Here is a 13,890-nt window from a genome sequence, read left to right on the forward strand (position 1 = left end):
GTTTCCTAAGTTCACAGTCGAGCACCTTCTCAATAATTCGGCGCACAATCGAATATATCGTAATCGGCCTCCAGGATGATATATTATTTGCATCTCCTTTGCCTTTATATATCAAAATCGTGCGCCCCCTTCTAAGTGGTTCTAGTACATAAGCCACCTTCAGCATTATCTCTGTAATTCTCTTAATTATATGGGCTATATCAAAGAACTTAGATTAAAACACCATCCGGCCCCAGCGGTGTAGCTAAAGAGATAGATTTAATAGCTTTCCTTATTAATGCAGTTTCTACTGAGTTCAAATTCGGCCTCGGGGCCTGTTCTTCATACACCTCACGCTAACGGAGATTTTCGATTTCAAAAGGGTCTTATAATGCCTCTCAATTTCAGCCACCTTTAAGGGACATTGCTTAGGAGCGTCAGTATTCATGATGTTTTGCACTAATTTTTTTATTTTATTGTAATAGTTGTATTGTGCAACGTCGTACTGATATTGTTCTTGCCGACGACTCCGGTCTGCTTTATTGACCCTCTGCGGATTTGATACTTTTCCAGCACCTTTTTCCACCATATAAGATTTATTTTTCTTCCTCATTTTTTAAAATTTGGCGGTTGGGTGCTGGGGCCTGGTAGTTCCGCATTGATCGTCTTTAGAAGTATTAGGAACTTGCCTACGGCTTCGTCAAAATCCGCAGTATTCATGGTATTTTGCTCATGTAGGCTTTTGAAAGTAGTAGACCATTTTGCAATGTCTTCTTTTATTTTAAATTTTCCATCCTCTTCATTTTTAGGACCTATCACATTCCTAATTATTCCCCTTTGTGTGTTATTATTGGCCTCCCTGGGATGCTTCTTTGCGATATGGGTTCCGAGTCCTCTTTCACCCTTAAAAGAGAGTCCACAGTTAGGACAAACCTTATCCTGAGGGCGTGGGTTTTTGTCTTGTTGTCCGCCGCCTGCCTCCGTGATGCTGCCTTGGGCTTTTGGTGGACGAGGAAAAATATCTTCAATGGAGATAGTCTTTCCTAAAACTACCCCTTCTGCATATGGCCATTCTACTTTTACAAAGTCCTTTTCACCACCCTTCTCAGTAGCCACAGACATCAGAGAGGCGACAACTGCCTCTTGAACTGTCCCTCCAGTCCTCGGAACCCATACTGTCTGACCCACTTCAATCTTTTTTTTTATTTCATATTCATCTTCGTTTGTTTTTATTCTTTCTAACTTTTCCCTCTTTCCTTTTTTTAAAATTCTTTTTCCCATCCAAGATTACCCAGCACATGCATAGTTAAAATAATTCACTAAAGTACAGTTAAAATTCATAAATATTAAAATAAATAAGTAAATCACTAATATACAGTCAAAATTCATAAATATTAAAAGAAACAATATTCCAAGAAAAAAAAAAAAAGACATGCATACATGCACTTACATCGCAGTATCTATCCCTACAATATAATTTAAAATAATAAAAAAATTTAATAAATAAATAAACAAGCTAAATGTAAAATGACGTCAAATCGTTAAAATAAAGAAAGTGATATACACACTTATGTCGAACATTTAAAAGAGGATACAAATCAATATATACATACATATATGAAGGTTTATATATATAATGTATACAAATAAGACACACTGAAAGAATATATATATATATATGTTATCGGATAATAAAAATATATTGAAAAAAAAAAATAGTACATCTTAACATATCAAACATCACTACTAAAGTTTGAAGTTTGTAAATAAGTAATATGAGATAATCTAAGGTAACATGGTCTTAATTGATATTGATAAAGAAAAGGGAGAAAAAATTAAATAGGCTAAACAAGTTCAGAATGAGGAATGGATGTCCAAGCGGTGACGTCTTCATAGCCTGTTCATCAAGGTTGCTTTCGTCTGCAATTTTCCTGCTGTTGACTCATTTCAACGTACCTACTTTCTCTAGTGCCACACAGGTCGACAATAAAATTTTTTTTTGTGTGTGCTTATATTCTGGCAACTTTTGATTCTATACATCGAATGCTAATTAAACCTTCACTGGTTATGAATAAAGTTTGATTTTGCATTATCTTGAACGAATGCTATAGCCTTTGCATTAAATTAATAAATGAACTTTTTTGGGTGCCAGTTTGAGCATTATTAATTACTACACTAAAAGATAAAGTTGATTCCGCTTTTAATATTGTTTACATAATGTATCTCATTGCATAACCAATTCAAATAACTGATAAGAGTGATTACTTCTAGGAGAAGACAAGGATAGATTAAATTATTGTTTGATATTTATTATAATTTATGAAGAATTTGGTCGAGGGGGGACGGGACAGTCAAAAGGAAACTAAAATAGTTAACAACTATTTAAGTTCCTTGTTTTCTGTTTTCTTTTGAGGACACCCCCGACCGTCTTCTTCCTTATTTGAAATAATACGGTCGATCATTTATTTATATATAATATATTTATATAATTCATTATTTCTGCTTTTTAAAATTTATTGAATATTTTTTAATTCACTGATTAATACATATCTTAATGGAAATTAGGATTTTAACTTGTAAAATTTCATTTTTCACAAAAGATAAATACTGTTCAGATCATTTCTAAAAATTTATTTCATGAAGTTAAAGCCACATAATTAAGTACGGATGCTGTTTTATGTTGAGAGAATACTGAAATGTTTATTTCAAGGTTTTTCATTGTATATACACCCTTTTTCCGTATAATGTTCTGTTCATATTAAAATTATAATTAATTTGAAATGTCCCTTAGTTTACAGATTCTACATTAGTTGGAAGAGTAGTATAAATTGCAATAGGTGATATTTTAAATTGAAAGAAGGGGAAAAAATAACGGTGACGACCGTGGGGAAAAATATATAAATTTGACCTATAAAAATTTAAATCGAACCGATTTTATTTTTTAGTTAAAAAAATATATATTGAACATTGAATATTATTTTCATTTGTTATTATTTTAACCTAATTTATTGAGCAATCTAAAATAAAATGATCAAAAATGAAATCGGAATCTTCTCCAAATTCACTGCTCAAAAACACTCATTTCCCTCTGATGTTTTGGACATAGAGCGCATCAAGTACGTTCAAAATTATAAGGTTCGTCGTTCAAATCTACCACCTGACCCATCGCTGTTCATCTCCGTCTTGATTCTTTATTGGAAATAATTTCAGGCCGTATTCTTATTATTGAATTGAATTATTGACACGTATTCTTCTCAAACAACCATGGCCAAATACTAGGAGTTTTTCCATATTTCTTTATATGTAATTTAGTGATCCTCCAAGATCATACAAGAGTATTGAGAGGACATTTGTTGTAAACAGATACAGTTTTGTTTCCTGAGAGATGCTCTTCTTCTACCAAACTTGATACAACTGCACAAATGTTCCTCTGTCTTCAATGACCATTCTCCCGAGATAAAGGAATGATTTTGTTATTTCGATAGGCTCATCTTGTTCTACCTGCAATATTAACATTTGTGAATGTACCTAAACTAATTTTTTTGAATTGATTATATGAAAATTAGTCACCGGAGGAAAAAAATAAATACTATTTCCAATTTCTTTGAAAAATGGGATTTTGTACTTTGAGGCAAAGCTAAAAAGGAATATGAAATGCTCATTCCTAAAAAAAAAATATTGACCTACTTTACCCCGTGCCTTACGCTTAATTTTGTTCATTACTTTTTTTCTACTGGAGAATCCGGGGATTTAACCATCACTTTACCATGGCGAAATGGATCATATAGAAAAAACCCCTCATAAATCGGCCCAGTAATAACAAAGTCTATTGAGGACAAAGATTCAATAGCTCTCTTTATTATTATTATTTTTTAAAAACTTATTTATCTATTTAAGTATTTCTTTTAACCAACTTTTTATTTTGTTTTGTTTAAAATCTATATATTAGTTTTGTTTTGGTAAAATGTATTTATTTGTTTCTTTTTCTGTAAACTGATCTACTGCTATGATTATTATTTCTCTGGTTTTATCTCACATTACTGTCTAATAGTGAATTTGTTTAGCGGATCACTGGAGAGGATCTGAGAGAGTGAATTGGGGATAGTGAATTTGTAGATCAAATGAAATAAAAATTGCGAAATGGAAAGAAAGGGTGAAGTGGAAGGAACAAGAAAGGGAAGGAAAAAAGGGATAGATGAAAATATTCGTATTTAGTATGTAGACTAGAATTTATTGTAAATGGAAACTTGGAAAAAAAAAAATTTTTTTTTCTTTTTTATTACATTATGTAAACATATGTAATTTATATATGTCCGATTACGGAATGGTTAGTATGCTATGTAATGTAGCAACCCGATGTATTTGGGCAGCATGGATGAATAAATCATTTCTCCCTCTCTAGAAATTAGTGAAAGAAATAAATTCACTGTAAAATCTTTATTAATACTATATTTTAATTAATTCTCACAGTAATGATACTTTTTATGATATGGATAGTTTAATATTAATATTGTGCGTTTAAAACTCGACGCAGTAAGACAAATCAGGAATCTTTTTATTTTTAATTTTCCAACCACTCGTGAAAGAAATATAAATTTCCCATACAGGGTCTGAAAAATATTTTTGTTAAAATTAACAAATTGAGATATTCTTCTAATGAAACATATTGTTCTTTTTTAAGGTATAATTGCTTAAGAGATATTTTAAAATTATTTTGCTTATGGAGGGGCACTTCTTAAAAAACTAATTTATTAAAAGGGAATAAGCTTTATGACGGTTATCGGTATTGAAATATTGTGTATTATTTTGCAGTTAACATAAACGATTGATGAATGATTCAATTTGGCGACAATTCTAATAAATTGTTCAATTAAATCGAATATTTATTTACCAGCATGAATCGGAAATTTATGACCATTTTTATTATGTACTGCCGATGACTTACTGGAAAATTAACCATGCATACTCTTGCTTGACCTCTAGGCGGCCAATTTGAACGAATAACAGTAACGAGCTTAATTAATTTCGATTATAAAATAGCAGGCAATTATTTATGACGTTCTCTTCTTTGAAGTCGCTCAGCTGAAAAAATCATGAAATGCCGAGTTCTCTCTCTCACATTCTCTCTGCTAATATAATTAATTATTAATTAATTTTATGTAATTGATAAGATGCAGTTCAAATTATGAAAATGAGAATCAAGATGATATGAAGATCAGTTAAAAAATAATTAGCTCTGCTGGTATTTTTCTTTTTCTGTTAATTAGCTTTGCTGGTATTTTTCTGTTTCTGTTAGTTAGCATGCTTAAAACATTTATTGCTAGACCAGACCCAGCAATGCTTCACTATTACTAGATTTATGTAATTCAGTTTGGTATATATACAAACAAATCTCTTGTCTTTCCTACGTAGGTACATATAACATGTTATTTTTGATCCTAAAATGAGGAATTATTCAGTTTGTCCGTAATCCTAAAATGTTGGCTAGTCACTCATTGTATTGGTATGGACAAAACAAGTCAGTTTTTATAATTTAATTTAAATAAAATTTTACACGACGAGAATAAATGAAGCACTACTCAAAATAATATTAGTAAAATATTGAAACACAATGGACCGTCTGACCTAACAAAGTTAAATAGACATTTTTTTTTTGTAGGAGAAACAAAGTTAATATCCGTTTTTTTTTCATTATGAAACCCTTAAATACGAATGTTCATTATAATCAATAAATACATTTGTTTTGCTCAAAATTTTCTCTTTCTATTTTTTTAACACAATAATATCTGTTTTTTTTAAAAACCAAAATAACAGTTAAACAATAGATTACATGTTTTTTAATCACAAAAACGTCCATCTTAGTAAAAGACGTAGTATGAATAGCTCTTCAACATTTTTGTTAAACTAAATGTGCTTATTTTGATGACAGATACACACTAGCTATTTCTTATTGTACGAAAAAACGTTTTGTAGAATTTAGGATTTTATATTCGAGTGAATTGTGCCTTTGTCATGAGGGTTGTCTAAGAGGGTATTGGCATATTATACTTACAGGGACATGTTTATGTATATTGTTCCTCCCAGCTATGAATATTATCGTTGACGCAGGTTTTTTTTTTTTTATTTATTTGTTGATATTTACAACTGTATAAAAAAATACAACCAGTAAATTTGATCATAATGACATAATGATATGATACAGGATGTAGAGAAACTACCCAGTAGTAGAACTCTAAAAACAGTTTACAATATAAGGTCACAAGGCCATCTTCTTTTCAGGCGCCTTGGAGGATTGCCAGGAATGGAAGAGGAAGCAAGGTTAGAAACAAGTGGGTTTGGGTGGTTAGGGAGTTTATTATGGAAGGAATAATATCGGGTTCGGGCTAGATCGGTTACATAAGGAACATTTAGGTCTTTATGGATGATTTTATTAGTAACAAAATAAGGAGCATTGAGGATTTTACGAAGGGTTTGACGCAGGTTTAACGTGAGAAAACAAGACATGTTTCGTGAAGTGCATATGCAAACTGCAGGTTTGTTGTATTCTTTTCCGATTCCATAATGAAGTGCCAGCTAGTAAAATAAATATAATAAAAACACTATTTGAGTACATTTACACGAACGTTGGGTACAATAACTTGTTATAAGTAATTATTAAACTTCTTCTTTCCTTACCTCTCCTTCTCATTATCTCATGATGTACTTCAGACGGAACTGAGAGAGAAGAAGGATAGGGTTGAAGATGCCCTACATGCGACAAGAGCCGCCTTAGAAGAAGGCATAGTACCCGGAGGTGGAGTTGCACTTTTGGAGTGCATCAAAGATGTCAGTCGGGTCCTTGCAGAGAATAATGACCAAAGAGCTGGTACTTATGTTTGTTTATTTATGTTTTAATATGTGATTTTAAAGATAATTTGAATAAAAACATAATACTTGAAGCAAAAATTCGAAAAACAAGCAATACCTCTTATTAGACTAACAATCAAAGCCTTTAGCTTCTCAATTAACTCTCAATAACTCACCGATAGGTAGGTAGCTACCACCAATTCAGGTTTCTTCAGAACTACTAACAATAATACACTAATATAGCCTATATGTTGAAAGATATTCTTCTGGATCATAAATCTAAATTAGAAATAAAATTTCCCAACAACGCCGGCATGCGCTTTTTTAATGAACTTGAGATAAATTCAAGTCTTGTTCAGCATTATAGGATATTTGAGAAAGCGTTTCATTTCTTCATACATTTTTGTATCCATTATCAATTTTATTTTCTCGCCACTCAAAACATATGAGTGATTAAAAAAAGCTCAGTAAATCCCTGGCAGAGCCATGAAAGAGGAAGCCATGAAAGCCAAATAATTATTAGTTTAATGTTCAAGGAACCTCAAGACTTTAAAATATGTAAAAACTTACATAAGTTTCAAAAAACTTCCTTCAGCATGTTCTTCAGTAACATTCATTATGATTTCCCACATATAAAACTAACATGAAACGATCTTCTGACACATCCAACTATCCCACATCAAGTCAACAGATACAAAATTGATTTGATAACAAATGTTTTTCATTTGGCTGAAACTAGCTTTTTTATTTGTATTAAAGTCATTTTGTTCAATATGCTCTAAGGTTTGTGCTCAATTATGCAGTTCAGAATCACGTAGCTAAATTTAAAACTAGATACCAGTATTAGAAACTAATGCCGATATGTATTCCAGTCTTTAACAGCCCAAACTTCAATTTACTGATCTAAATTTAGCTTTCACTAAATTACTGGGATCAAAAAAATTAGTAGTAATGAAATTAAAATTATTAAAATAAAGAACTACTGCTAAAATAAAAATGTGAAATTCTACTACTCAACAAAATTTAATTACTTATTTATTTTAGGAATTGATATTCTTATAAAAGCACTGAAGACTCCTTGTATGATTATTGCAAGTAATTCCGGTTTAGATGGCTCTGTCGTTGTTAACAAGGTAAATATGGACTTGGAAAATTGGTTAAACCATATTTATTTTAAGTTAATCATAATCATTGTTTAATTTACGACTAATATTTTTATCGATATCTCTCTTTCTGTATTGTTATTATTATTTTTTTTAAATTTTATTATTATTATATTTTTTTAAGGTTTTGCAATACGAAGATGGAATGGGGTACGATGCTCGTGAAAATAAATACGTAAACATGATGGAGGCGGGGATTATCGACCCTACAAAGGTAAACAATTAAAATATCTAATTAATATAAGAATATTTGTATATTCCTTGGTTCTTGGAGTTCCTAGATGTGTGTGCTTGTGTGTAGGTGTTAGTGTATTGGTGTGTGCGCGCCTGCATCTGTGTGTGTGTATGAACAATCTAGCTCAAAAACAGAAAGTCACGAAACTGTGCAAGGATGTTAGTTTCATTCATTCCCTCCTATTATTGTACAATAAAGTGATCTTTAATATCAGTTAGGTTTTATCCTCATTGAAATAGTTTGATTGACTTTAAAAAACGAGTTTTCAAACAAATATTTTTCCAAAGTACCTTTAATTTTCTCTATTTGAAATAATTAACCGTCTCTCATTTTGTTATAACAGTGAACTTGAAGATGTTGAAAGTGGAGAATCCCTCTTTATCTCAGCTGGTTTCATTTTTAATATACTACTTGTCGTCTGTGGTACTAAACACGCACGGTTTGGTTTGCTTGGGTATTTAGATTCGGCTCAATAAAAAAATAATCTATTATATCTATTGACTTTCTGATTGTATCCCAACTGTGATATTTAGATATTTTAGACTTTCGTGAACTTCACAGAAGGAGTTTTGGAATATGTGTAGACATATCTGAATCTCACCATTTACCGTTAATGGGATATTAATGAACTTTTGTGATTGTCCCTTATGTATTTCATCAATTGCATCTGCTATTTTCGCTTACACGAGCTCAAACATATTTTTCTTGACAAAATTCAAATATAGGTAAATATGTACGACATTGAAATGGTGAAAAACTATACTAACCAATGTACTTGGTCGAAGTTCTTTATAACTCGTTAAGGCAGTTTAAATCATGACTTAAGTAAAATAAAGGTACTTAATTTTTTTTTCGGTTTGTAGTTGTTTATGTTGGACAAGTCATGCTTAAAATTGTAGTAAATGTTACACTGAAAATTATGCTTCTCAAAATGACTGCCACTTACTTTTCTGAAAAGTGTGACAACTGTTCGCCCATTATTTGCATTCAAATTAACTTTTAATTTATTTTACGCAAAAATTAATTGAGATTAATTTCCATTAATAATCTCAGTTGTGACATTTATTTAGTTTAGTATTTATTTTTTTAATACACTATTTATAATATTCGTACCCTTTCCCACTGACCTTATGTCATTAATCATTGCAATAACATTTTAGGTAGTGAAGACAGCACTACAAGACGCTGCATCCGCGGCTTCTCTACTGATGACGGCCGAAGCGGCAGTTACCTTTATTATAGAAGGAGATGAAATTATTCTATGATTCAATAATTTAATGTTTCCACTTTATTCGTAAGTCCGTCCTTAATGTTCTTGGGCAAACAATCACAAAATTATAAATAAATGAGATGTTAGATGATTTTGCTATAGTTTATTTGACATCTGTATTTATAACATTCGCCGAAAAATAATAAAAGGAACACGACTTAATAGTAGTATTTTGTATATTGTTACTAAATCGGGGCTCTGTCTGAGGTATCTTTCTTTAAATGTGGACGTACGATTTTAATATATTTAAAAAATTCCTTGTTGTTCTATTCTATCCAGACATAGGTAATGTTGGGGCGAGGGGTGTTTCGTATGTGAAAACCGACCTCTTCCCCAGAGGGTAATGTTCGCTGGTTCGAGATAAAATAAAACAAAAAAATAAAAATAACGGAGGACCTGAAATAAATATCACATAAAAAAAAAAAATAATTGAGAAAATGAAATAAGAAAAATATAACTTTCCAAGTGATACAAAGATTTAATTAATTAAAATATAAACAAAAACTGTTATGTTGTTACAAAAAAAAAGATAGTGAATCGTGGAGTAAAAAGGATAAACATATTTTGATACATATATAAAAAAAAAAAATTCTATTTACAATAGAAATAATAAGTTAATTAAAGCAAAAAAAAAAAGAAAATATGAAACTCGAAGGAAGAACATAAAGTCACTCACAGATGGGCGTGGGATCGATATGCGCATATCACATCACAAGTCTAGAGTTGGTTGACCAGGATGACCGCTGGCGAGCTGGTGAGAGAGAGGTTACCGGGCAACCCGACGACTCCAAAAAAACTGTAGACTGAACAGTGGTGACTGCCGGTGAGTGGGTGGAAAGGTTCCAATAGCTCCAACAAACAAGAGTCAACAAACAAGAGTCAACAAACAATGGCGGTGGAGCGTCTGTGAAGCAGTGCGTCTCCCACCTTACGCCGTGCCAATGCCAACTAACATCGCTCCAGTGCTGCCTAAATCTTCACTGCCAACTGCCTCATCCGCGGTTATGCAGGAACTGGCCCCACTGCCTTCGGTATTGTTCTGCACGTGTTACACCTCCGCAATGTATTTATAAACGTAGAACCTCCTTATATCCCTTATTTTTATTTACAAAATTAAAATTACTTATAATTAAAAAAAAATAAATGAATAAACATAAACTTACAACTAACAAAATTAAAAGTCACTTGGAAAGTTGTCAAAACAAAATTAACCTAAATAGAAACCAAAATTTTGGGCTTTAACAGGTAATATAACGGGATTATTATTTTATTTTTTCATCTATCCCTCTAAAACAGAAATAAAAACATAAATTAATAAAAAGAATGGATTACGTGGGAAACGTAATTCAATGTGAATACTACCATTTTCTGCCGTAGGTGTGTGAAAGTTCAAATGAAATATCTATCTGTTAGTTGAGATGGTCGTTATGTGGGAAACCTCGACCCCCGGTACTCTACGTGTGAGTCCCTGAAACTCCAGTGCATGTAGTGTTGGATTGCACCGCCATGGAATGACACCGTGCCAGGTTGTTGAGAAAACCGGGATATTCGCCCTCGCAGAGTCGGACTTCCCTCGTCTGATGGAGGAGGAGAATTATCCCTTCTTCAGGGAATTCATCTACGAGTGGAAGGATGTGGTCAGTCAATATTTATTATGAGATTTGGAAGACTTGAACCAAAAAATATTGTAAGATGCGATTGTTCATTGTTTTATCAATTTACTTAAGTATACTTTAGAGGTATACATGTGGTTATGTTAACATGACTATAGCTTCACTGCCATTAAATAACAATGACTGGCTAGAATTAGTGCGACGGCACTGCTCGCACTAGTTTAAGTGCCAAACTGTTAACAGGTCTTCAAGTTGTTTCTTGCACCTTAATTTGTAGCGAGTTCCATACCCTAATACTTGTGAACATTTTGTTATCAATTTACAATTAAGGAAATTATAAGTTAGTTGATATTTAACTTGGATGTTTTTTGTATTTATTTATTTTAATGGGTATAAAATGATTAATATTTCTCAATACATGATCAAAAGTCAGTCGATTTTAGAATATATCAATTTTATACGGTAATTTTTCAATATCTCTTAAAAGTTAATCATTTTATTTAGTAGATGTGCGATGTATCTTGTTCAGTATTACAGGTCAGAAGTACCTTGTGCTAGTTTACATTTCTTAAATAATAAATAAGTTTATGCTTCAGAAAAATGAACAATGAATGGTTCTTTCAATTATTTAGGATTGGAATACACAACGATGGTCAGATTCATAGCGAGATTCATGATCAATACAATCAGAGAATTTTCAGAACGTGTTGTAGTTAAATTGTCGACGACACCACTATCGATGTGTGTTCTTTTTTGAAGTCAGTTACAATGGCTTATTTTTTCTGGTAACGGATGTTATAATTATGTGCATTCATTCTTAACTTTCATTTAATTAATTTTGAGATTTTTTGTGTTAGATAAAGCAGCAGAACACAATAGCATTAGCTAATCTGACCAATAGAATACGTAGAAGTTATTTTTAAAACAATGAATGAAAGAGTTGTAGTTTTCTTTTTGTTGTAAATTGTTATATCATCTAAACTTCCTGGACGTCAGCGTGTTTGTTAAAAATGATTGTAGTCTGTCGATTTATTTTTATAATAGAGTTTTCAAAACTAAAGATCTTCAGTACAGTTTAAACTAAACTGAACTCGTAAAACTTCTTCGTGAAATTGGCAATTTGTTCGCATACGCATTGGAGATGACTAAAATAAAGTATTCTAGTTGGATATCACAAAGTGTAAAAAGCTAGGTATATATTTATATAGCATCTATGGCTGTATAAATATTGTTGTACCTATAATTGTAAAAAAAAAATAAAAATATGAATATTTAGTTTTACTCCAAACCAGTTTGGTTTTGGTTATTTAATGAAAATAAATTATAGTAAAATAATTTTTCTTGTCGCTAGATAAGATATGCTAGATTAGCATTGTTATAATTTGAAACGGCCCTAGAGAGACATAATATAACATTAAGTCAGCAGATCGATTAAGCTGAGTTGATCAATTTTCATCGCCTGAAACTCTTGAATATATAGATAATTAATGATTTTTTTTTTTTTTTGGATTTAATGTTGATGAACCTCCTTCACTTATAAAGAAGGGAGCAGGAGTTATTTATTTAGCCCGTTAAAATTGTTATTTGGCTGATATGAAACATCTGAATAATGTTGGGTCTAAATCAAGATATATGCTCAATACATATTTTTTATGATCCTTACTTCCGGAAGTGCTCATTTCCCCAAGAAAATTTATTTTTCACCTCACTTATACAATAAAAAATGGAAATATATTTCATATTTTATTTTTGTAGAATAGGTTTTTTTTTATAGTTCAAAAATCCATCCACAATAAAGCTCTAAAAATATATGACTTATTTCTAAAATTCAAAACTCCTTAAAAAATGTAATCATATCCCCTCACATAAAAAAAAGATAGCTCAACCTGGGTATCTCTGTTCCCTCCCCTCTTTAAATTAATTTATAAGCATGGTACTTATAAATGATTCACTTGAACTATTTATGATTATTTAATTTAGTGGAAGGTGACTAAATATTAAAGTTTAATAACTATATTTTGGGAAATATTGAATATAATGAGTTCTGTTAGGGCATGAACTTTTGCAAATTTCCTCTACTTTTAAAAAAAAAACCTCTTTTTTTTTAAAGTAGAGGAAATTTAATTTAACTAATTTAATTTTTTGGTACAGTAGATATTTTCGTGCGCTAGAAGCAGAGAATGAAAAGTGAGTTTTTTCTAGTATAAAATAAAAAAACCCTTGGTGGTGTGTATCTAAAATATTTATTATGCTTATAGCATAGTCCAGACACAAATTGAATCGTCACCTAATAGAGAATGCACATTAACTGATAAAAAATACAGTATTCTCCAAAAAAAACGAAATATTGATGGTATTTGATGACGTTTTATATGTATTCACAGTAATCTCTGTAATATATCTAATAGTAAAAAAAAAATCATTAATTATATTCATATCAAAGCAAAACAGCGAAATGCTTAAAAAAATATATAATTTTATTTAAAAACCGATTCATAGTGATCTATAAAGATTAAAAATCAAATTTCGGCCTCTGAAACAGCCATCTAACCATTTGAGTTCTTTTTTCTGTACATTATTTTAAGCAGACATTAGTCAAATGATACTTTATTTTCACTTTCATCACAAAGACAAATAATGTTCTATTTGTTAGTTTTAATGACCGTATTAAATAATAAAACCGTGACTTATCGATGCTTGGAGGAGGTGGCCTTTGCCTGAAAATATTTTCTATGAGCTTACAATACACTAATGATTGTGGTCTATATTGTTTTCTTTCACAAA

The 13,890-nt window shown here is 31.1% G+C and overlaps 1 protein-coding gene across 1 annotated transcript; it reads left to right on the forward strand.

Moving 5' to 3' along the window:
• The first annotated feature begins 1,838 nt into the window (after positions 1-1,838).
• On the forward strand, positions 1,839-9,584 carry LOC136795585 (63 kDa chaperonin, mitochondrial-like). Its single transcript, XM_067046644.1, has 5 exons — positions 1,839-1,931; positions 6,688-6,844; positions 7,870-7,958; positions 8,113-8,202; positions 9,384-9,584. Exons 1-5 carry the CDS (start codon positions 1,839-1,841, stop codon positions 9,486-9,488), a joined length of 534 nt encoding a protein of 177 aa, XP_066902745.1. The 3' UTR covers positions 9,489-9,584.
• The last annotated feature ends 4,306 nt before the right edge of the window (positions 9,585-13,890 follow it).

Source organism: Halyomorpha halys, unplaced genomic scaffold (assembly GCF_000696795.3).
Source record: "Halyomorpha halys isolate HHAL.00 unplaced genomic scaffold, Hhal_1.1 Scaffold1580.1, whole genome shotgun sequence".
In the NCBI taxonomy this organism is placed as follows: Eukaryota; Metazoa; Arthropoda; class Insecta; order Hemiptera; family Pentatomidae; genus Halyomorpha; species Halyomorpha halys.